Source organism: Acanthopagrus latus, chromosome 18, assembly GCF_904848185.1.
Source record: "Acanthopagrus latus isolate v.2019 chromosome 18, fAcaLat1.1, whole genome shotgun sequence".
Taxonomy (NCBI): domain Eukaryota; kingdom Metazoa; phylum Chordata; class Actinopteri; order Spariformes; family Sparidae; genus Acanthopagrus; species Acanthopagrus latus.
This window is the reverse complement of record NC_051056.1, coordinates 20897367-20922643: the sequence shown is the minus strand read 5'-3', so window position 1 is coordinate 20922643 and position 25277 is coordinate 20897367. Positions and strand designations below refer to the sequence as shown.

General features: G+C 41.0%; 1 protein-coding gene across 2 annotated transcripts in view; it reads left to right on the top strand.

Annotated features, from left to right (window-relative positions):
* Positions 1 to 25277, top strand: part of LOC119007135 (protein diaphanous homolog 1-like) — a 95807-nt gene that overhangs the window by 21647 nt on the left and 48883 nt on the right. For both annotated transcript variants that reach the window (XM_037076545.1, XM_037076544.1), the window contains 16 exons: positions 95 to 259; positions 1022 to 1123; positions 1815 to 1945; positions 2879 to 2962; positions 3048 to 3111; positions 4328 to 4467; positions 5309 to 5414; positions 5611 to 5721; positions 5941 to 6059; positions 7268 to 7384; positions 9706 to 9821; positions 12395 to 12459; positions 14160 to 14339; positions 16524 to 17078; positions 19578 to 19692; positions 19853 to 19861. In XM_037076545.1, the coding sequence (XP_036932440.1) occupies positions 95 to 259; positions 1022 to 1123; positions 1815 to 1945; positions 2879 to 2962; positions 3048 to 3111; positions 4328 to 4467; positions 5309 to 5414; positions 5611 to 5721; positions 5941 to 6059; positions 7268 to 7384; positions 9706 to 9821; positions 12395 to 12459; positions 14160 to 14339; positions 16524 to 17078; positions 19578 to 19692; positions 19853 to 19861 (2179 nt within the window). The remainder of the gene's footprint in view (positions 1 to 94; positions 260 to 1021; positions 1124 to 1814; positions 1946 to 2878; positions 2963 to 3047; positions 3112 to 4327; positions 4468 to 5308; positions 5415 to 5610; positions 5722 to 5940; positions 6060 to 7267; positions 7385 to 9705; positions 9822 to 12394; positions 12460 to 14159; positions 14340 to 16523; positions 17079 to 19577; positions 19693 to 19852; positions 19862 to 25277) is intronic.

Sequence of the window (25277 nt, the reverse complement as noted above, 5' to 3'; positions counted from 1 at the left end):
CTAGGTTTTGCTACCTTAACCTTACAGTGATCCCTACACTTTTTTCTCACTAACCTTGTTCCTCTAACCTGTGTCATGTTGTCTGCTAATCCAGTTGGAGCGTTTCACCAGCATGAGGATGAAAAAGGACAAGGAGAAACCTGGTCATAATCCCAATCAGCGACACTCCTCAGCTGCCAACTATGAGATAAATGCTCAGAGTGCGATGATGCACAATCATTCAGATGAGTACGTCCTGGAGCTCTTCGAACAGATGCTGGTGAGAAAGATCTTGAAAGTTGATGTGTGTTGTATGTGTGTAAGATTCATTATCTCCCCTTTACAGCCGTGGAAGCTTATACTTGGGGCTGGGTAATATGGCCTATTTTTAGACTACATTGCAGTACAATAAAATCTCTATTTTAAAATCTCCTCAGAAGAACTTCACAAATGTTCGGTCTCAGTGAACAACAATCAAATCACAATATTTTAGACCAGTTACCTAAATTTTGATATTGCGTAAATATTGTAGGGATTAGTACTGGTGCTCTTACAAAATATAAACACAAAGAGGTTTTTGATGAATAATCATCAGTAATGTGGATATAATAACTAAATGGTTCTAGGCAACTATGAGAACAAGTAGAACTGCCTGGTAAGTTCAGAAAATCAATTTACAGTAACGCAGCCTTTAATACCAGGAAAAGACGCTTCTACACAATCTAAAGATATCCGCAATTTAGGACAAGATACAGTCTTGTATCATGTTAATGATATAATTTCGCTATATATTGCCCAGCCATTCTTGGTGTTATCCACTCACTAAAAAACTATATCAGAAGTGTTTCTAAGTAATGTAGTATTACCTAATAGTTCTGCTCATTTTCATTTTAGTATGCATTTTCTGTTTATTAATTGCTTGGGTTAAAACGTTTTTTCATTATGCTTTCTTCTTGTCTCAAAATGCTTTGTTTACCACTTTGTTTATGCCTTCATCCTCCTTTGTTTTTCTTGTTATCCTCTTTCTCCTGTCTTTCTCCAGGTGGATATGAACCTGAATGAGGAGAAGCAGCAGCCTCTACGGGAAAAAGACATTATGATCAAACGAGAGATGGTCTCCCAGTATCTCCACACATCTAAAGCTGTCAGTACCAAAATAGATATTGCTTACACAATGTACTGAAGGGAATTTGCAGTCATTTTTAGCACTGGTTCATTAAAGTCATAAGTTACAAAGCATTTGGTCCTTTACATGATATGTTACTCGACGCTGAAAACATGGTGGTAGATGCCGGCCTGTCATGAGGCCAGACTGAGTGTTAGTGGTTGACTTTATTCTCTTTCGACTAATTGATCAGACAAATATGCAGACAAAGGCCTCTCCTTGACTGTCTGTACTTAAGTGAAGGCTTGATTGTTTTATACATAAAACAAATCCATTCACTTGTAGATCTAGAGTCAGAGAAATATCACAACCATCATTGGTAGGACCAGCTACCCTTCTAGTAGTAGCAGCAGCAGCAGGAGTAATATATTCAAATGTGATGAAAGCAGATAGCCCAAAGGACCAACATAACCAAGCACAGATGGTAGCTAGCACTGTTCATTTAACTATGAAATAAGCCTATTAAGAGAGAAATCCTACACACAATACCCTTTAATAAAGCAAATCAAACTTTCAAATTAGGCTTGACTGTTGCCCTCGGAGCCCTGCAGCTGTGCTCTCTTGTGGAAATAATACCAATTATAACCTGTGAGAAGACAGATATAATAGCAAGAAAACAAACTATTTTGTATTTGTTTACCCGCTGTGTTTGTTTGTGTTTGTTGATTAGGGCCAAGACCAGAAGGAGGGCTCCAAATCAGCCATGATGTACATCCAGGAGTTAAAATCAGACTACAGAGACACACAGCTGCTGAGCTGTCTGGAATCTCTGCGAGTCTCCCTCAATAACAACCCTGTCAGGTAATATAGCTACATATTCCGTATAAAGATAACACATTGAGCCAGCTTAGCTCGGTTGGTAGTGCACGCGACCCATGTGCCGAGGCTCTGCAGCTGACGTGGGTTCGACTCCCGGCCCGGGTACCCGCGTCACTCCCCCTCTCTTACCCTGTTTACTGTCACAATCTTCAGCTGTACTATCAATAAAGCCAGAAAAGGCCAAAAAAATACTTGAAATAAATAAATAAATAAATAGAAACACTGAGCCAGATAAATCCAAGAACTGCTTGAAATTAACTGTGTCATTCCCCTGATATTGAATCCAAATGTCAGTCTACCTGAGAGGGTTTAAAATCATAGATAATTCACATCAGTCTGTAATTTGACGGACCGTGAGCCATTATGCAAAGAAAAATATTAAGAGTGGCAGTGTCCTGATGTGTAAATGTAATACAGACCTCATCACTTGTGTTTCAATTGCTGCAATATAAGCTTTTATTAGATAGTGACTTAAAAGAAACATATTCTTACGCAGTCCCTCACACAGCTAATCTCTATTCAATGTACTCTGTTATGCATTTTCTAAAACCTATTTTCCAGAGCAGTGATGATTTAGATGTGTGACAGTAAAAACATAAATATTGAACAAATACAAGTCTGTCTCAGATGTTTAACTTAAATTATATCAATTTGTGTAGATTTATTTTTTCTTCTGACATCTTTAGTTCAACTAGGTTGCTCATCTGGGATTAGCGATTGTAACCATTGTATTTGCTTTGTAATATACAATTATTGCTCAAATAAATTCAATTATTCATTATACCTGGGCCATCTTCACAAAATCAAACTATTTAGCAAATGTGTATGTACTAAGGCTATTTAGTAATTCTTTGTCAACAAAAAATATTTTAACATGCTTTTTTCTGAAAAATCTTGCCGTCTTGTCATTTCCAGTTGGGTGCAGAACTTTGGAGATGAGGGGCTGGCCCTGCTGCTGAATCTGCTGAGAAGACTACAGGAGGACAAAGACGAGTACCCGTAAGACACTTAAACAACAGGAATTTGGAATAACCACAGAATTTGTTTTTATGTCTTCTTATGTCCATCTTCTTTCACCAACTAGAATGGTGGGAGTGAAATGTCAACATGAGATAATTCGTTGTCTAAAAGCCTTCATGAACAACAAGGTAAGAAAATTGACTGTTGCTACACTCACATCAAAATACCTAATCCTTTCATCGATATAACTGCACATGCTTGCTGCATGTAAGTGACAGAACTATTCATAGAACAATATTTATTCCAATCCCTGTATTTGTTGTAGTGTCACTATTTCTCCTCTTGAGGGCATCATGAAGTCAGTGTGACCAGCTTTGGCCAGTTCATTACAGTGATTGCAGTCATAGACAATGTTTGAGAGTGTGATGATGTGTCTAAATTTAGGTAATCAATCTTAATCCCTTCAAAATCTGTCACATATTATAATTACTCATCACACAGTTATTGAGTAGCAATGATATGTGGTACATAGAAATGACAAAATACTACACTCTGATTGTCTTAGATCATTATCAGAAAAGCAAAATAATTAAAAGGCAAGGAGTCAAAGACATAGCGTGAAATGAACCAAATTGGGCATTGTTTGTGAAAGTTGTGGTATTGGTCAGTTCTAGATCTTTTTTATGAATTTCATTTATCAAACATTAAATCTGTCATCGCCTTAGTGTAGTCAATGGCAATATGAGGATAATAATAACAGTCTGTTGTAAAAACTTGGTAACCAATTACCAAGTACAGCCTGTGCTCAACCAACTGCAAAACTACTTTTGTTTTTATCAAAATAAAATATATGCCTGTCATTTCCAGGGTTGTTGCTTTCAGATTATCTGGTCCAATAAATATTCATTCTCTTAATGTAAACACCGAAATTTGATTCCAATGAAAACAAGTATTTCCCACACACATTTTTTTTTTTTAAACTCTGCATTTATTTATGTAAAAAAGGTTGATGTTTTGGTAGCAAAGACCTCCTGTCTTAAGACACAACATTAACAAAGTGACAGAGTACTTAAATAGTGTCCACCATTACGTGATGATCCAAAGCTCTCCCGGAGGCATGTTTACTATTACATGGAACAGCTCATCAAATCAAGATCACTGTGAGTTAACAAAGTCATAAAAATAAATACCAGTCTTTATTACCTTGCACCAAGGAGAAAATTCTTCACCCCTAACCCTATACACGCAAAAATGGGGTCCAGTCCATATCACACAAAAGCCCTGAAGGTAATACTATAATTTGAACCAATTAAGCCCCGTCTTTGCTTTGCTATTAACAAGAAACCATAAAGCTCTTAACTCATTCTACTTTCTCTCTTCCTCCTTCCTTTCTTTCCTCTTTAGTATGGTCTGAAATCCATGCTGGAGTCAGTTGAGGGAATTCCCCTGCTGGTCAAAGCCATCAACCCTCGGGTGCCACATATGATGGTGGATGCTGTCAAGCTGCTCTCTGCCATCTCCATTTTGGAACATCCTGAGAACCTGTAAGCATGAATGAAATGTTGACACCATGTAATTTGATAAGTTATAAACAAGTACCATGATGTGATTGTCCAGGACTATAATTTCTAACTGCAGTAGTAGTAAATCTGGTTTAGTTAGTTTAAAAGTGCTGTGCAGTGTCATATCAATTGACAGAACTGCTCTGTTTGGCATCAACAATTTAACATATGAACACATGTATTGCATAAAATGCTCTTTTTAGAGGTCCAGTGTGTAAGATTGTATAGACTGCAACAAATGAAATATCCCTTGTCACACCCTCCCCTATGATGTCTGCTTAAAACATGTAAAACACAAAAGGCCCCCTCCAGAGCCAGTGTTTGGTTTGTGCACTCTGGGCTACTGTAGAAACATGGCAGAACCCAAGGGAGAAGACCCTCTCCCTCTGTAGATAGATAGAAATGGTCATTCATTGTTTCAGGTGATTATTTTCTAACGTTGCCATAGCGATATCTAAGAAGGGGCTATTATCTCAAACATATTGTGATAATCAGTTTTGTTGTCCAAACCTTACATTTATGAAGAGCTTTGGAGAAGATTTCAAAATACCATCGTATATATCGACGATTGCTATATGGCCTAAAAATGTGTGAAATTCAAGGCCATATCACTACCTCTAATTTCATCGTAATTTCCCCTGAATCCAGCACACTGGACTTTTAAGCTTTGCCCTGTGTGCCAGGTTTAGAAAGGCCATCAAATAATGCAACACAGAGTGTTTTTTCATTTTGCATGCATGTTTTGTTTTGTTTTTTTTTAATTGTGTATTTGTATTTGTTTAGTTTTAACATTTTATATGATGTGCTTAACTGTTCTTTGCAGTCATGAGCGTGTTTTGGAGGCCATTACTGAGGAGGCAGAGAGACGGGACATTGAGAGGTTTCAGCCTCTCCTTGCTGGCATGAACAATCACAACATTGCTCTTAAGGTATACAGACACATGCACACACATACTGTTTGTGACAAATGATACCAATCTAGTTGCATTTGATAGACAGCACTAGCAATCTGCATTGTAAAAGACTTGCTCAGCTGACAAATAAGTGGTTGTATTCTAGTTATCATCTATCCACTTAGTGTAAAACATGAAGCATGGAGCTGACTCTATAATGTTTTTTTTCCAGGGTGGATGCATGCAGCTGATCAACGCCTTGATCAGCCGGGGAGAAGAGTTGGACTTCAGGATCCATATTCGCTCTGAACTACTAAGGCTGGGACTCAGAGAACAGCTGACGGTACCGAAAACATTCTTTGGAGCTTCTCTCAAAGTGACACACATTTGCACATCCAAGTCATGTCTCTCTCACTCTTGATGGCTATGTCTTGTTAAGTGGCTGACACACACTTATATGTGGTGTAAAACTTTCTTTCAACTGTCTAAATTCAGATGTTTGTCACTCTCTTTCTGCCATGCTCCCCCCCTGCCTTTTCATCCCCCATCATTCTCCCTGCAGGAGGTGCGCATGATAGAAAACGAAGAGCTGAGGGTGCAACTCACAGTGTTTGATGAGCAGGCTGAAGATGACTCTGAGGACCTCAAAGCACGTCTAGATGACATCCGAATTGAGATGGAATATCCTTCCACTGGGCAAAATTGTCACTTTGTAGAAATGCTCAGTCTGCTTTTTGACCTTGAAAATCTCTTTTCTGGTTTAGATCATAACTTTGCTTGCTTGTGCTTTTATGTTAACACTAATTCGCTAGTTTGATAATATAAGGAATAACTTTAATTATGATTGTCTAATTCAGACTGATTTGGAGTATTATATAGAATTATGTGCATATACGTCCTGCATAATGACTCGGCTATCTGCCTGACATCACATTGCTCCTTTTCTCTCCCTGTACAATCAACCTTGCCACTGAATTTCTTCAAGGATGATGCAGTGTGTTCATTCTTAACAAGCATAATTGTTCTTTGTCAGTGCTCTAATGCCATATCTGAACTATTTGTTTTTGTTTATACAGATAAGTGTAACCAAAACATATTACTTTCAGTTGTTGCATGTGAACTTGATGGTTTGAGCTACTGCACTTTGATGTAATTTTGAACACATGAAAATCTGACCACACTGTAAAAGGAGTGAGGCAGCTGGACCTGAGATGTGCCCCTTAATAGCTTATTCTATGTAATTCTATTCTACAGTTGTTTTGTCTTGTCCCAGGACATGTTGCTTTGTCCTGCCCCTTAATTTTTACTGTTTTCGGCTCTTACACATAATGGGTAATCCAGTGTGGACTTTGATTAAAAGAAGTGTACTTCTACTAAAAGTTTATTATATCTATCTGTTTTTAAAAGGGCTCAAAAGGAAATTCACCAACTGTGGTAAATTTCCATGCTGCTTTTGGCATGCTGTTACAATTTTCAACACCAGGTGTCTCCAAGGGGACCACAAAACAGTGAAGATGCAGGATGCCGTCCTCAATACAACACTGTTATCTGCTACCTGCAAACAAAAATAATGTAACACAGTAGGAAAATGAATTTTGAAACATAATTTTGTGATGGACCAGATGGTGGTAGTTGTTCAAAACATTCTGAGATTGCACCACTGTCCCTATAGAAAAATATTATCAGACGGACTACAAAAGTGGTTCCAGACTTGTATGTCACAATAATTCTGCAGTGCACAAACAGTGTCTTGCACAAAATTTTGTTACAAGATTTTTTCTGTCATCGATTGTCACTGATTTTTGAAGATGTGTATAGGCAGATTTTTTAATATTTGTATTCTTATTGTAACTCTATTCATTTGTTATTGAGCCTTAACTCTGCTTCAGTGATGTGAGGGAAGTGTTTGACATCGTAGTCAACACTGTGAAGGACTCCAAGGCTGAGAGCCACTTCCTGTCCCTGATGCAGCACCTGCTGCTGATCCGTAATGATTATTTGGCCAGGTAACACATGGACAGATACGCACACATACATGTCCCTACTCTCAAACATATGCCCCTGCTCACACATTCATGTATTGGTGTTAATATAATATTGTTTTGTGACAAGACTTTAGATATCATGCCATCTGGGACTTACTGATTTCTGATCACTGCTGCTCTATTATTGTGAAACATACATTTATGGGTAATAAAAACAAGAATAATGCTAATTGTTAATTTTCTGAATGACTAGGCACACAGAGAAAAGCTGCATGCAGCACAAACCAAAGATAAAGGAGAGTTTTCTAATTATAGTGGTTGTATAACATTGAGTTTCATGTCAGAAAATAATGCTGTTTTGTCGATCACACAGCCATTTCATACACGTACAGTGCTCATGTAATTATCAGTGGTAGTTTCTTCAGCAGTGCCCAAACAGTCCTGTTAAAAGAATAACCAAGACATATGCAGAACTTGGGAAGGAGTTTCTTCCCTTTCCTCAGTTCCTGCTCTTGACATCCTCCTCTCAGCCCTTTCCTCCTTTCCCTGTTTGTTTTGCTAGAGCACCATTCAAAGGCTGAGAAATTAATACATGCAAAGAAGTCCAATTCCATTTTAATAGAAATGAACATCATCACCTCTTATCACTGGAAATATGCTAATGTCTCTCCCTGTGTCTAGGGTTTAGTGAAGGAAACAGAGGAGAAGGGAAGAGCCAATGATTGAATGACGAGACGCGAGTAGCATAATGTTAAGGACAAGAGTTGTATGGCATAGTGAATGCACATCTACACGTGTCTGCTTTCACACCTCTCAACACAGAAAGGACGAATGCTTTGTTTCACTCATCATCATTGAAAACCAGCCGAACTCACAAGAACATGTGCAGGCCTGCAGACATTTGAATTGAGATAGCTGTGTTGGTCCAGTGTTGCCTCCATGGTATCAGAACAGCAAGAAATTGTGGTGTATTTGGAATATAGTTTGTGGAATAGAAATGTGAGGATGGATAACCGTAATTTAGCCCAGAGAAATAGTCCCAGCTGAAGTCTTTTAGCCTCCCCTCTCTTCGTCTCTCTTTTTTTTATCCTGTCTTCGCCATCCAGGTGATCCAGTGGAAGACAATAGGACTGCTCTGTAATGGACTCCAAAGAGAGACAGGAAGTGAGGGTGGGAGGGAGAGCTGTAGAGTGGTAGAAAATACAGCTTGATAATTACAGAGATGAAAAGAGAAGGGAGGTGGAGGGCGAGACAATAATGAACAAGAAGCTGAGAGTTGAGGTAAATTGCTAGGTAGATGGTGAGAGACTGAAGGAGTGGCGTACAGGGAATGTAAGGGTTAGTACTTGTGTGGGAATGAATGAAAGAGCACCTGCTGCTTCAGTCGTTTTTCATGCTTGGTCTCACTGTATTTCAATCTCAAGTAGAGACTGAAGCCTAGCAATTTCTTAGAAAACCCAAAAGTATGAATGGTCATACTTGGTCATGCACACTGTGCATGTATAAAGATTGTAATTGGCTAATTAGCTAGTTTAATACACTGACATCTGTATTTTTATCTAAGAATTTATCGCAATGTATGCAGCCTCAGGCCTACCAACCACCTTTATCCAGATATACAATTTAATGATATATATGTATATGTAATTTCTAAGTGAAATGTGTTCAGGCTCATGAAAAATGCCTAATTTTGGATCCAGCCATATACATTCAGTTTTACAGAATGACACTAGATGTCTCTCTCGCTCCATGGATAAATCGTAGCTGTAGAAAAAAAAACCTTGAAGAATAGTGAAGTAGTGGAATAAGTGTTAGACAAAGGCAGAGTGACTAAGAGAGACAGGGGAGGGTGGGAGACAGAATAAATAAAGTATTGAGTTTGTGACTCTGGCAGCATCTAATGGGGTCAGGGAATAAGACACCTCCAAAATTGAGTGTCTGTGTGAAGTTGGCTTGATCAGACACGGAGCGCTGGACATACACCAACACACTCTCACGAACACAGTCGCACACAATCAATCTTTGTGACAAGAAACTCAAACCGTCATGCTCACACAGACAGCCAATCTCAGATTCAGACATAGTGACGAAGCTTGCGTGTTCACACATTTGTCTCAACAAATGAACCGGCTTGCTCGCCGTCAATACCCCCCCCCACACACACACACACACATCATGTGCCAGACTAGGCTGGTATTGTAAAAAACATACAACAGAGTCTCCTTCTCCATTGTTTTCTTCCTTCCTCCTTCATCCCTTTCATCTTATCCTCCTCCCATCTCTCCGTTTCTTCCTGTCTCCTAATCCATCTCACCATCCATCCATCACTCTCCCACCTGCAGGCCTCAGTACTACAAGTTGATAGACGAGTGTATTGCTCAGATCGTGCTTCACAGGAATGGAGCGGACCCTGACTTCAAGTGCCGCAACCTCAGCCTCAACATTGAAGGCCTGATAGGTGAGTTGGAAACCAAAACACACAAACTACATGGTGTGTTCTTACCCATCACCCAATACCCTTAGAATTGACAACTGTATTCATGCACTTTCATGGGCATTAGAGACCAAATTGATATAGAACACAAATCGACCAGAAAAATCTAACATTGTTATGCAATATTTTCAGTCATATTTCACTTTTGATCACCCCACTCCAATCAATTACACGATTATTGTGTTGCTGTCAATGACAAATTTAACATTAACTTGGCCATAATTCATGTTACATTTTCTATCTATATGGATGACAAATGTGTAGTGGCCCAAAAATACCACAGGGTGGAGCCAGAGAGGGAATGTGGATCAGTGTAGGCTGAGTTGTGCTACAGGTTTGTCGGAACTTACTAAGGAACAAAGGCTTAATCAGACTAATAAATTTCATAATGTAGTGGGTGAGAAATATGTGTCCTATTCTGATCCCTGACACACAATGATAGATGTGGTAAATGGTAACTTTCAGGGACCTGTAGCGTGAACATGGTAAAAGTCAGCCCATATAATGTATCTGTAAGCATTTCCTATAATTAAAAGAGAGGTTCACAAATTTCAAGGAATGGTCATCTTAACATTGAAACTGATTGTGCTTGCAGTGGTTATCCCTCTTTTGCATGCTTGTCATTAAAAGATCCTGTCTTGATATGCTTTCAATGCAGGTGAAAGTGGGGCAGAATCTGGAGTCCTTGTTCTATGCAAAAATACATCCCAAAGTAGAGTGAGACTTCAGCAGTCTGAGTCGAGCAGATCAAGTGATTACCTTCCAGAGTTGCTGTCCTTTCAGTACAAAAGTTCTCTCTCTGTGCCTCCACTGCAACTCAGCAAGAATACAGTATCTAGGGAAAATGGAAGAAGGGAATAATAAAAAAGACTAACTCTGGAACGTACTGATTTTATTTGATTAACTCAGATTGCTAAAGCCTGATATTAACTTCACTTTACTCAGAACGGGACAATAGATTTTGTTCCCCATCCAAGACACAGATTTGCTACCAGCCCCAGGGCTAACAATAACTTTTCTCTGGAGATCAAGATATTATTATGATGAGGATTGATCTGTGTGACTTCCTGTCACTCTACTGAATCCAAACAGGAAATGCTAAAATGTGTGTACCTGAGTGACAGCTATAAATGTTGACTAGGACACCTGCTGACTACAGTAAACTAAACCGGAGCAAAATGGAGGTGCAGGCCATGTCTCGAGTGTTCAATACTCCTTTATGGCAGGTCTCCGTTGCTCACCGCAGGAGGCTCTAATTGCACTGCTTCTAAATGCGTCCTGACACACACACAGGCTGGCTGGCCTCCTTTAAGGCTGCCAGAGTTATTATCGGTGGAAAGCAGCCCAATTCTGCCCTGCATGCATTATTTAGTGTTTTTCTTTGAACTCTGAAATTCAGCACAGTATTTTCCCCCACATTCTGGCTCCCTTAGTGCTCTCTATTCGAAGTTTGTCCCATTTAGCCTAGCCACTATGACAGAAGTACCCCCCTCCCCACCACTACACATCGAATAACTATGTAAACTCATACACAAATGCATACTCTGAAATTGTATGTGGGTTGGCATATTATCGTGAGGTTCTTTCATCCGGCAAAAAACCTTCTCTTTTACAAAATGGATCCCTCGCCTCGCTTACTTAGTTTATCTAGATATAAGAAACCCTGCATAGTTTCAACTCCTCTTTCCACTCACCATGATATCATTGCAACTGAAGACTCAAACTTTATCTCTTCACAATCTTTGTAATTGACTTTCTATAAGTTTATATATTTTTTTCATTTTTTATTTTAGCTATTCACAGCTCTTAGCTCTCTGCTATCTATCTGTTTGATCCCTCCCCTGGGCATCATGATTAGCTGTCTTTGATCCAGTGACTTCATGGCATTCATCTTCATGTTAATTAGCTCTTTTATTGCACATGCTCGGCAAGCCCTTGGGCACTGAACCACCTGTAGACCCTGCAATTATTCTGTAAAAGTACCCTGTTGGTTAGCCTGTGTCCTTCTCACCCTGTCCTCTGCCAAGCAGAACCTCTGATAATGGATTACTCCCAGAGTGTTATATGGTCTGTCTTTTATTTTTTGCAGTCTGTCAGAAAGAGGAAGATGAATGTAAGACTTTGAATAAAGTGGTGGGAGATGTGTTCGCATGGTGGCATATTAGTGTGCTTCCACCTCTGTCAGACATACACACACAGTCAGAGAGCTGTGTATGTATAGAAGGCTTAAAAGATAATGATGTGTAGAAATGGCGTGGAACAGATAGCATCCTATTATAATGAGATGCTTTCACAATCGTCCCACGGATCTTGACTTTCGAGTACTGTGATAAGGGGAAAAAAAGGAGAAACTTCGGACGCTTTCTCTGTGTGTATGCATCTGTTTGTGAATGTGTGTGCACACAGCATGTGCCAGACTGAAGGGTGCGATGTCTTCACAGCCACGTGCACAGGTACATTGTCTGAAACCTTTATCGTATTCACCAGCCTCTTTTCTATTTCTCTTTCTCTTTTCCTTTCTTCTGTCCTTTCCACAGACAACATGGTGGACCAGACCAAAGTAGAAACCAGCGAGGCCAAGGCAGTTGAATTGGAGAAGAAGGTGAAATACACACGTTCACATTTGAAATTCATGATGTACACACGACAGCATGCCTTATATATAGACATATTTATACAGCACAAGTTGTTACAGTCATATAGACAGAAAAGAAAATAACACATTGTAAAAGTCATGGTACATTTTCCCCTCACACACAGAGACACATTGGGATTGCAATGAAATTCTGTGCGACCGGTGTCTGGCTGACATGAGATGACAAATGAGAAAAAGGGAGGAACAGAGGATGACTGAGAGAATGAGCGTACACATGTCTGACAGCCACCCGACAGAAAAATACTCTTACAGGCAGACACAAAACGCATGTAACACACACACACATTCGCACAAGGGGGTAAAATGCCTTGATGGCGGTGTGCCGCTACCCTGATGCTTCTGTCCCAGTGACAGGATAATTGCAAAGAGGGAGCTGAAACTAGCCTTCATTCAGGCATGCATAAAGACACACACTCTCTCATGGGATCATATCAGTTGAGCACATCCACACAAGCACACATTACATGAACACACTTGGATTAATTTTCCTTGACCACACACACACACACACACACACACACACACACACATACACATACACACACACACACATCAGAGTGCTGGTTGTGTATGATGGGGTAATTGCAGGCAGACTCTGGCAGGAATTAGGGATGAGGCTGTCAGGACACTGACAGCGAGAGTAACGGATCTGCTGTCGGCAAATTAAACAGCCATGTGTGTCTGTGTGTTCATGGATTCATCTGTTTAAATACTCTTATCCTGTTTCTCAAGTGTCCTAGAAGGAAAATCCTTGAAAATGTATGAAAGTTAGATAATTAAAATTTGGTGCTAAATGTTTCTCTGTCTGTTTTCATGTGCGTGAAGGCTTTAAAATGAATGTGAGCGGTGAATTCATACAAGTGCACCGAAGCATTGTAACTCAATAATTGACACCAATTTGCAGTGTAAATTATACAATGAAACTGAAAGCACTAGACTGCAGGAAATGGCTTCCACAAGTCTTTGTGATACAGAAACTGCTGCAGCCTCAAGAGGATGGCTAAAAGCCTGTGGAGGCACACAACACACTTTGCTCCCATATTTCACTTGAGAATCCTGGTGTTTTGGTGGCTTCAGTGTTGATATTTATACCTGGTGTATTTCTAAACCTTTTATGTGTCTTCTATCATGAAGCTGTTTCAAAAAAGTTTTGACCTTTGCTGTCTTCTCGCTCAACCTTAATCCTGTAGAAGTGCCACTGCTGAATTGCAGCCATATTTTATATATTCTCATTTCATTTTACATAGTCTGTATTTCATTACAAGAATGCCACACAATCTTGAGCAGGAAAACCAATATTGTTAGTTGGTTTTGTAGACTCACATTAGGGATAGTATCAAGTAGCAAGCTAATGTTTTAGAGTGTTTCCTGTCACTGGTCGCTGGGGGTGCATGATTAGCTGAACACATAAATCAAACATCAGGAACACCATTTGTTTCACAGTGGCACAGTATCTAGGCAGTCCTGGTACTAATGGGACCTTTTATTAGTGTTTGAGTGAATTCTGAGAAAATGTCATTTACTGCCCTCAAAACTACCTTGAAATTAACCACTGCAAAAAATTGTAAAGTCACCAAAACCTCTAACTGTTTTAAGGATACTGTAATGAGTCTGACCCTGTCTTTGACCCTTTCCATGTGTATTAGCTGGATGCCGAGTTGACCGCACGCCATGAGCTGCAGGTGGAGCTGAAGAAACTTGAGGGCGACTATGAACACAAACTACAAAACTTAAGCCAAGAGAAGGAACAGCTGGCCACATCTAAGCTGGAGCAAGAAAAGGAGAACCATGAATTACAACAACAGCTAGGCACTCTGCAGAAGCAGGTACACACACACACACACACACACACACACACACACACACACACACACACACACACACACACACACACACACACACACACACACACCTGTCTATGCGGGGCTCAATGCCTTTTTAATTGAAAGAACTCACATTCTAAATGAAACTTTAAGGCAGTTTGCCGTGGAATATTGAGCCAATTACCTGAATGTGTCAAGTTCCCTTACCAAGTTTTTCAATATGTGAATTCATCTTGAAGTAAACGTTTGAAAATACTGAATTCAGTTGAACCCAGAATGACCCTTACAGAAGAGGTCTTTGTGGCAAGCTCAAGCAGGCTCAATACAGTATTTCATTGTGAGTATAAAATAACCAAAACATTCGGACTGCAACAATAAAGACTGGGCCAGATAATTGAATCTTTCGCCATGCCTTGTTTTATGTCCTTCAATCATACACACAAAACAGAAACGTCTGCTAAAGCTGCAGGAAGTAGACTAATTCAAGGTTTAGAGAATTGCAGTATTGCAGAATTCTAAGCATCAAAAAGTTGTCAGACATCTATGCACACCCACACAAACACAGAAGCCCCCTGGCCTTAAATGCTTTAGCCAACTGCTAGCATGGCATGAAAGAGGGAAAAAGAAACTAAAAGAATATTGTGAATAGAAGCCAAATCTTTAGAGATTAAGATACTCAATAAAAACATGGAAAGTGGAGCAGAATGAGTAAAAAGAGTGACTAAAGGGAGAAGAAAAAAGAAGGAAAGGAAAGGATGGAGATGGGACAAACTGACTTTTTTAAGGCCAAGATACACACGTAGGGTGTTATTTGTATGTGTGTGCTGGTGTGTGTACGCTCATACAGTAGGGAGGCCAAGATGAGGATTGTTTAGCTGTCAGTGTCCTGCTGCCACACCAGCTGGACTCTGCCTCACAGTGACACCCAAACTCACAAACACACCAAGTGACCCAGAACAGTCTGCCTCTGTGCATGTGTGTTCAGAACCACATGAAGATGCTCGTGTGTGTGTGTGTGTGTGTGTGTGTGTGTGTGTGTGTGTGTGTGTGTGTGCATGTGTATGCATTTGTGTGTGTCTGTGTGTGTGTGCACACATGCGCATGCGTGCATTCAGTAAGCAAACTACAGTGCTTCAAAAATGAGCCTCATCCAAAGTGGCTGATGCCAGCAGAGTCGTCTTCTCTCCACACAAAAGCCCAAATGCACACACACGCACATGCATATGCACACACAGTTGTCCAACGCATCAACAGCATCACCAGCCAGGCATCTAACAAGCTTCTCATACTAAGATGGCTCACTTTCTCTGTGTTTGAGGCACTGCCCATCGAAGATTTCTTCACATGTAGAGATCTCTCACTGTCACTGCGTGTGATGCTGTGCCCATTGCTTCATCTGCTGCCTCACTAAGAAAGCTTGCCTTGGAGGCCCTTCATGTCTGTTACTATCTTTTTTTCATAGTCCGACGAGGAAACAACACAAACAATTTGTTACACCATATACAGAAACTCTTTCACACACATACATGCACTCTGTTTACGTTTAATGCATCTAAGAACAGAAATAGTAAAATAACTTCTCTATACTTGTGTGCTTTAGACTGCACAAAGTATATTTCCATCTGTATCCAACTCTTCTCTCATATGCCAGTATTAGCTGGCATTCTCTATTGACTTGGACAGTAGTATCAAGAATTGGAGCCTCACTGATGTAAATACTTGAATTAGTATGTCAGTGTTGCAATAAAAAATGTATTTCAGCCTCACTTCTAATTTAGAAGTTTGCATTCCTCTTTAAAACTTTTTCTTTTGAATTCCCCTGTGGACTTAATTCCCCCCTGCCATGTTTTTCCCTCCGCGCCTTGCACTCCATTCTCTTCACATCTCTCCCAAAATGCAATCCTGCCCAGACTTTAATCCCTTTTTATGTCACTCTTTTCCATCTTTTGTTCTGCCTTTTGTCTCAAATCTAATCACTCTGTTGGCATGGCTGTATATTGGAGATGATTGAACATTGGCAAATCTGTACAAAATGTATTCTAATTTGAGAAGTATACAGCAAACAATGTATAGTGTAGATATGCTTATGTGATACAATGCTGTATATTGTGTAAATATATGCAGTAGTATGCCAGGTTGTGGATTAATCAGTATTCATGAGAACACTGTTTTCTTACTTCACTGCAGATTGAAAACCTGTCTAAAGATCTTGAAGAGGCCAAGACTAAAGTTATCACCGTTACTGTTCCTGTGCCAACACCCGGTTTGCCCCCCCCTCCACCGCCTGCCCCTCCTCTCCCTGGCCAGAACACAGGCATATCCCCTCCACCTCCGCCCCCACCTCTACCAGGTCATGCATGCATATTTTCTCCCCCACCGCCCCCTCCTTTACCTGGTCATGCTGGTATTCCTCCCCCCCCTCCCCCTCCCCCTTTACCAGGCATGCCAGGACCTCCACCACCTCCACCCCTCCCTGGCATGCCAGGACCTCCACCACCTCCACCCCTCCCTGGCATGTCAGGACCCCCACCACCTCCACCCTTACCTGGGATGGGACCTCCACCACCACCACCACCGCCTGGGTTCCCCGGTGCTCCTCCTCCACCGCCAGTCTTCGGCATGCCTCCAGTGCCAGGCATGGGGGGCTGGGGTGCACCTGCACCCCCACAGTTGCCTCATGGACTCCAGCCTAAGAAGGAGTACAAGCCTGAAGTCCAGCTGAAGAGAGCCAACTGGAGGAAGGTCAGTCCCAAGATAAATGGTTCAGGATAATCGATGTTCTAAAGTCAATGGAAAACTGTCAGTTACTTAACAATCAAAAAAATAGTCGGGGAAAGAAATTAGCGTTCACATCCTACACTCATTGATACATATAAGATGATATGACTAACCCTTTGCCCCTTTGGAAGAACACGTATGCATTACCATGGTTCCAAATAAGTTGGGAGACGTGTTAAAGAGTGTTAAACGTAAAGTTTTTGTGTAAAGTGCGTGCTGTATGCTAATGTAGTAATGTTGTTCACAAAGCGTTAACCTCGCCTCATCCTTGCCTGTGAACAGATGAGCCTTTCGAGGATGCCCCTTCCACACCCATTCATGATAGTCTCACCTGTTACAAATTAACCTGTGGAATGTTTTCCAACAGGTGTTTTTTTGGGGGGGATGATTCCACCACTTTCAAAGTCTTTAATTGCCATTTCACAATTGGTTTGAAATGTGTTGCAGGCATCAATTTTAGAGTAAGCAAATATTTACAAAAATCAAAGGATTTGCAAAATATCAAATCTGTTTTTTTTTTTTATTTCTAATACAGTGTTCCAACTTTTTTGGGATCTGGGTTGTAGACACTTGGCTTAAATGTTTAATAACACCATATGTTGCAAAGTCATTTTGGTGGGTACTTCCTGCCACAGATATTTGGTTGAATTGGGCCCATGGCATATTCAGAAATGTCCCAACTCATTGCGTTTGCTTGTTAGTATGATAATCTGTCTTGATCCAAAATATCTCAGTATTGAAAATGTGATGGTTCTTCCATGTGAGCCAGTATACTACAGTTTGTTTAAGTTCCTCATTATTGCATCATTATATGATGCTCATATAAAGAAATGGGAGGGATTCTATCATATAGTTTGAATGTAATTTAAAGTGTGTAGGTGTCTTTACTGTGCAGTTATAAATAGCTCAGTGTCTAATTTGTGTGCAACAGTGTGCGAGAAATGTGAGATGGAGCTTTAACAGGCAGATTTTGACCTAAAGTGACTTGCATGCATACGTGTATCTCATGACTATGTGCTTCATGTTCTTCTCCTCCCTCTCATCTGTGATGGTTAAAACATCAAAACGACCCTCTGTCTTTCTTTAGCCTAAAGCTACTGTTTAATGGCTTCACCAGACTTCATCAGCATTTAGCTTCTCTCTCTCTCTCTCTCTCTCTTTCTCTCTTTCTCTCTCTCTGTCTCTCCCTCTCTCCCTCTCTCCCTCCCTCTCTGGCTGGTGAGAGTGTTTGACGAGGATGTCACAGAAATTGCTTTTTAATAAGCCTTCTTCTTTTAACAGCGCCACTGAAAGATAATTAAATTGCTGCTAGAAAGGACAGTATTCTTTTGTAATTTAAATTAACTTTTTTTCTGGCTTGGTCTCATCCTCCATTTTTGCGTGCTCTTTTGCTTTCTTTCTTGCTCCTTCAGCTCATCCCCATATCACATTTCTTCTCCCCACTCTCTGTCTTTTCTGTCCAACGCCCCCATCCCTGAGGCTTTGTCCATAATGAAAGGACTGATATCTATAAATTTACTACCACTGCTTTCTCGCCTGCTCTCTCCGTTTCACTTTCTCTCTTTCTCTTTTCCTTTGATGAGAACACTTGGAAAATGAAGGAAAAACACACAAAGTTAATTGTGACTTGTGACCAGAATAGAGAGACAGAGCAACACTAAACCCTTTCACACTGGACAAAAAAACCCACTAACACCCATTTACATCTGGCTTTTGTCCTATGTGGGAAAGGGTGCAATCAGATTTAGCTCTGATCAAAAGTGATGGAAACTGACACCGAGGTAGACACACTGTTTTGTGCCCCCCTTTCTGGTGTGATGTTATGACAAGCATTGAAATTAAGAATGGTGGTGTATGAATAGTTTTGGCTGGCCTTTTTCGTTACATGAAATGTGACTCACCAGAAAAAAACACAAAAAAGAGGGAGAAAGGCACTTGGTATCGGAAAGGAGTCATTCACATTTTTTAGCAGAGTTTACCCGTTTAAAAACTTACCTATGTAAGTTAATTTCATGCAGAAAAGGTGTATGACAAAAGGAAGGCTACAGAGAGAGCTCCGGGTAAGGCTGAAGAAAGACAGAACAAGGGGAGGAAAAAAGTGGAACCCTTTGCATGTCTTTGACTTCCTGTGTGTGAAGCTCAAGATGCTTTGTGGTAGCGACAGTGTGTGAAGATTAGAGAAAATGACTACTTGTTTCCTCCTCTCCCTTTCCTCTTTGTGCTTTCCTTCCTTCCCTCAACCTCCTTCTCTCCCTCTACTATCATACCCCTGCCTCTCCCTTTCCTAGCCCTGCTGTTTCTTTTGTTCTGCTGACTTCTTTATCTGCACAACTCCTCATTTGCCAGGTGCACAGATGACCATTTTTAGTCAACTTGATGATATGCTTATCCAAGACATGTCTCAGTGTCTCCCTCTGTGTCCATCTTTCTCCTTTTGTATGTATCGACATTTCGTCCGCTCAGATTGGACCTGAAGACCTATCTGAAAAAAGTTTCTGGATCAAGGCAAACGAGGAGAAATTTGAGAGCAATGAGCTCCTTGCCAAACTCACCTTGGCCTTCTCTTCGCAGACAAAGAGTGAGTGTGTGGCTTGTGTGTTTCTACTACTATTCCTGTTATCATGTTGTGTTTCCCAGTAATGAGCAACGTCTTTCTCCGTTTCTCACCTCTCCCACACCCCTCCCCTCTCTCCCCTGACACCATGTCTATTTCAATTCTCCTGCTCTGCTTCCATCAGCCACTAAAGGTAAGAATATCACGCATACACTTTCCATTTAGTTCTTTTTTTTCACACATCTTCTCCAGCCTTTCTCACCCTTCCCTTCCTCTGCTCGGAGGACACGCTGCACATTTACATTATTCAACGACGCTGTGTCAAAACAGCATCTCACACAAGTTCATGAATAAACCACCCACACCTGTGTTTGTGTGTGTTTGTTCATCTTCTCAATGTGCCCATGACTTGTTGTGCAGAGACGCTCACTACTGGGTATGATGAAGTGGGACTTGGGGACAGAGGAAGAGATGGACAATGGGAGGAGGGTAGAGGGAGGGATAAGGAGAAGGTCACTGATGTCCTTTGACTAGCCACCTGCTGTCCTGGCACAAAGCGCTGACACACAGGCGTACACTCACACACGCACACCTGTCCACTCCTATCACCTTGTCCCAGTGTCACTGAGCCTTCTGCTCTAACTCCTCCATATTCATTCCATAACCAGGACACCATGAAATCGCATACAGACAGTGTGTGTGGGTGTGTATATAATTCCATCTGACCTTCAGATTCAGTCTTCATACACACACAGACACACCTCTCATGTCATATACATAAACAAAAGTGCACATGCACACATGGCTGATGCTAGCTGTTGATGTCAGTTAAATGTCAGCGCTGGCAGCTGTCCCATCTGCATTCACCTGTATGGCAAGTCCTTACGTCCGCCTGTCACTCCTTGATTTGACCCCCACACACAAACAGCCTCTTGGTTGGTGCACCCACGCCTCCACTTTTTATTGGCTGAGACAGCCGCCTGTTCCGGTTGATGTCTAATAACCTTTTCTGAGAGCTGACTATAAAGACACCGTGGCCTTTTCATAGCCCCACACCTGTCTGTGTGTGTGTGTGTGTGTGTGTGTGTGTGTGTGTGTGTGTGTGTGTGTGTGTGTGTGCGTGCGTGCGTGCGTGCGTGCGTGCGTGCGTGTGTGTGTGTGTGTGTGTGTGTGTGTGTGTGTGTGTGTGTGTGTGTGTGTGTGTGTGCGCGCGCGCGCGTGTGTGTGTGTGAGAGAGAGAGAGAAGAAAGAGACAGAGAGACCAGGTGTGTATATTATTATTTACTGTGTTGCTGATTTCCTGTGCTTCTTTTGAATCTGTTAACCCACCTGTGTGGTTTAAGCCACACTGTGTGTGCATATGCAGATTGACCCTTGACCTCTTGTCCTTCCCTCTCCTGCTTTAACACACCGCTTTAGGCCTAATACATTCCTCCTTCTCCTCATCCAAGTCTGGATGCCTCCTCATCTTCCTGCTCCTTTTCCTCCTCCTCTTGCGCCTCCCATTCCTCGTTATTCAGCGAAAGCCGGCCGACACCACATCGAGCCACCACTGACCCTTTCTGACCCTTCTTCCTCTTCTCCATCAGCTGCCCAACAGCACAGCTGGGTTTGCATGCACTCACACCCACACAGAACACAGATGTGCAGGGGGGTAGTATGCCCGTGGCGGGGTCAGGGGTGACTTCTGAGGCTCGTGGAAGAGCAGAGAGCTGATGGTGGGAGACACGCCCTCTGGCTGTACATGGTTGTATCTTTTGCTCTTTATGTGCTTATTTCTATTTGCAGTCTGTACGTCTCTGTCTGTTCTCTCTCTCCCTCACTGAAATCAGTTTCAAGCTCAATAGGTAAGCTCAGGCCAGTTATCCTGTTTGTTCTTGTACTCCCTAGCTGCTGAACATGTCAGAATTCAAGTGTTGGGCACATAAGTCAAACCTTTATTGATTCTGTTAATTAGAAGTGATAGAACTTTGGTTATGTTGCCCTAACCAGAGCAGATCTTACAAATTCCCTCTCAGAGTGGGCATCCCAATATGTCACTGACGCTGCTATTTCTAGTTTCTTTTTAAATGTAATAATGCATCTGATGTAATTTAACTGCTTTCAACTTTGTGCACACAGAACGTTTCCTTCTAAATGTATTTTAGAGTTGAGTCTGCTTCACTACATATTTTCGACAGTGACTTTGTGGTCAGACAAGAACATAACATGTCCAGACTGCTGTTGGAGAAAAGTTCCACCTTACTTGATTTATTCCTGTCGAGCCTTCTTTACCTCAAGACTTCTCGCCTCTCTCCTCTCAAACTACTTAACTTGCCTTGCGAACAAGCATTGCAGCCAAGGCCGCCGTTATTAGTACTGTGCAGCTGTACATCTTATTCACCAGGACGGACATATAGAGCTAAGCTGTCAACATGGGAAATGAAAAATCTGCACTTTATAGGCAAGTCAATATGTTGAGCAAGGCCTTATGAAGGATGCAAACTGTCAGGGTTTTCAGGAGGTGCACCACCTTTGGGAGTCGTCACTTCATTTTCTTTCAGACTTGCTTGTAGACAACCTGCTGGCTTTCTGTCCAGTGTATCCATTTCGTGTGGTGTCGATAAACCATATTTTGCCCCCCTGACACATATTGAGGTTGAAGGTACATTTTAAGTGGTGTATGTCTTTATTTTACCCCAAGCGCCACCATTTGGAAAGAAAATATGTGATGATACATTCTTAATAAGACTGCATGCTGCGTTTTTTTTAATGTTCTGAGCATTCGAATTTGGTTGAACTGATGCCTAGTCTAAGATAATGGCAAGCTATTACACTGTACATCTATACAGCTCAGTGTGATATAAAATTCTATTTTAAGCTTCATCCAGAGCATTCATAAGAATTTATGAGGATAGAACTAGCCAAATTTCACTGCAGCATTTTTGGTGCAGATAGGATGCTATTATACTGCCATCTTTGTCATGTCGGATGTGTGGAAAAGACCACTGTAATTTTTCCCACTGGCTTAAAACTGGAGACCTGATATGACTATTTGCAATCGTAAACAACCAAGTTGTTTATATGAGCAAGTATGTGTGACTCTAAAGCAGTTAGTGTAGTGTATAAGGTTTCAGGCGGCAAGCTTATCCCCACATTCTCCCTTAAGCTACTGCTTCTAATATCTTCTCTTTGAAGTACTTGTGTCTGTACGTGTCTGTTTTCTACTTTGTTGTGTTGGTTTTCTTCTATCCTCCTTATCATATAATAATAATACTATATTAACGGTCGAACAGAGTCCAAAAGAAGGTCTTTTTTAGTTAGACAGTTGCTTGGAAAGTGCAGGCGGCCAGTGACAAGGCTAGAATTCATACACTGTTTATATATATATATATATATATATATATATATATATATATATATATATATATATATATATATATATATGTTTTTATATATATATATATATATATATATGTTTATATATATATATATATATATGTTTATATATATATATATATATATATATATATATATATATATATATATATATATATATATATATATATATATATATATATATATATATATGTTTATATATATATATATAAAAAATCTCCTGAACTGTCCTTTTTCTCACTTTTTCATCCGTGTTTGATAGCAGGTGCCTATTGAAGTCGGCACCTCAGATAGCCCAATTAGCAAAAGAATGAGAGGGAGAGCTAGAGATGGGGGGGTGTTAGAAAAAAAGAGCAGAGGGAAAGGCTGGGCTAGGGGGAGCGGTGGTGATTAATTTGATTCGGGAAAGAAAAGGAGAGAAAAGGGCCAGGAGCATATATGATTATTAATCCTCATGATGTGAGGATCATTTTCATATCCCGACTCTCCAGCCTTTACACTTTTCTTCCCTCTAATGTGTCTCTGTCTCTGTCGCTGTGTTTCTGTGGTCTGTTGTAGTTAAACAACCTCATTTCTCCTATTTGGTGGAGACCCCCACCCCAAAGAGTCACTATGTGATGCCACCCGCAGTATTAGCTGCATAACACACCTACACAGGCGACAGCAATGTCCTTTATTCCCTTTGCATCCTAAAAAATGCAGACGAGATCATTGCAGATGAACACATTTGACACGTTTGTCAGTGCATGGGTGTCTGTGTGCTGGTGTATTTGCTCAAGAGAGTGGGTGGGTGAGCTCAGCCACATTTACAAACCAATTATAATAAGCCTTTTGATCTCCCTGTGTTCTGAAGAAATCAATTTCCTTCTCTGTAGGTGTGTGTGCGCATGTGTGTGTGCATGTGTATTTGTGTTGCTGAGTTTCCTCTTAAATCTGTTCCATTCACTCTTCACCTTAATGAGCGACCAATCAGCAAGAAAGTGCCTTGTCCGTGAGTGTGCTTGTGCGCGTGCCTTGGGCCTCTCTCAGGTTGTAGACCAATCAGTTAAAGGGATGAGATGAGATATGTAATGTATTAACAGTAAAGTACCAAGAGGCATGGAGAATTATGGTGCAATGTTGTTGATTAGGTCTTACAGCTGTTCCCAACATTTGGCGACTTGTTTGTTGTATGCTGGCTCAAGGTCATAGTCAGGCAAGGAAAAATGCTAGTGCGAATGAATTCAACATGGTTTGAAACACACTGTTTTGACAGTAGCAGAGTGATTGCAGAAACAAAGATACAGCTTTGTGATGTGTTTTCACTGTAGATTGACTTGTTAGTCATGCAAAGTGCACATGGCCGTCCATGCTGCTGCAGATTTGAGATCTGCAAATTTTTGTTGAAAGTGTGTGTGCATGTGTGCGTGCGCGTGCGCATGTGCGTGCATGTGTATATATAATTAGGGGGAGTTTTAGATAGCAGTTTATGGGATGTGTAGACCCAGAGCTGCAGTCTCCTGAGACTCTTTAAAATATGTACTAATAAAGCACTTAGATGACTAAATGAGGAATGGGCACACTGTGTTAAGCCATAACAGTGTTTGTGTGCGACTGCTAAATTAGTATTGGCTTTGAAAAACTTGTGTGTGTAATGTGTTTTAAATTGTCTGTGTGTGTGTGTGTGTGTGTGTGTGTGTGTGTGTGTGTGTGTGTGTGTGTGTGTGTGTGTGTGTGTGTGTGTGTGTGTATGTTTATACTTGTGTAGCCCACAGTGGAAGGCCTTGTTAATAAATCATGCAGTGTTCAGGCTGGGGCTGCAGAAAGAGAAGCAGGTTAATGCAAGGGGTCACTAATGCTGTAGGAAGAGCTGGGAAAATATCTCACCATTCTCTCCTTCTATTCTCTCTTATTCACTCCATTTCTGGAAGCGGCCATTTCTCCACTTATATAAGTAATCCCTATTTCCTCTCCCCACCTTTGCGCCAACAACAAATGATCACACAGATGGAAAACTTTGGGTCTGTGTGCCTTGGTGTCTATGAGCACCTATACCCCATATATAGACTCGCTTTTCAACGGATAGATATAACTGGTACATGAAAAAGATCTGATGTTCACAGGTTGTGTTTGGTGTTGTACGTTGTGTACGCACCAGTGCTTAAGTTTAAATCCTAACTATACCTCTTAAGCCTTCAACAGTAGCGGTGCATTAGGTTGGCTTTGCTCGCTCTCTAAGCCTCGCTGTGTAT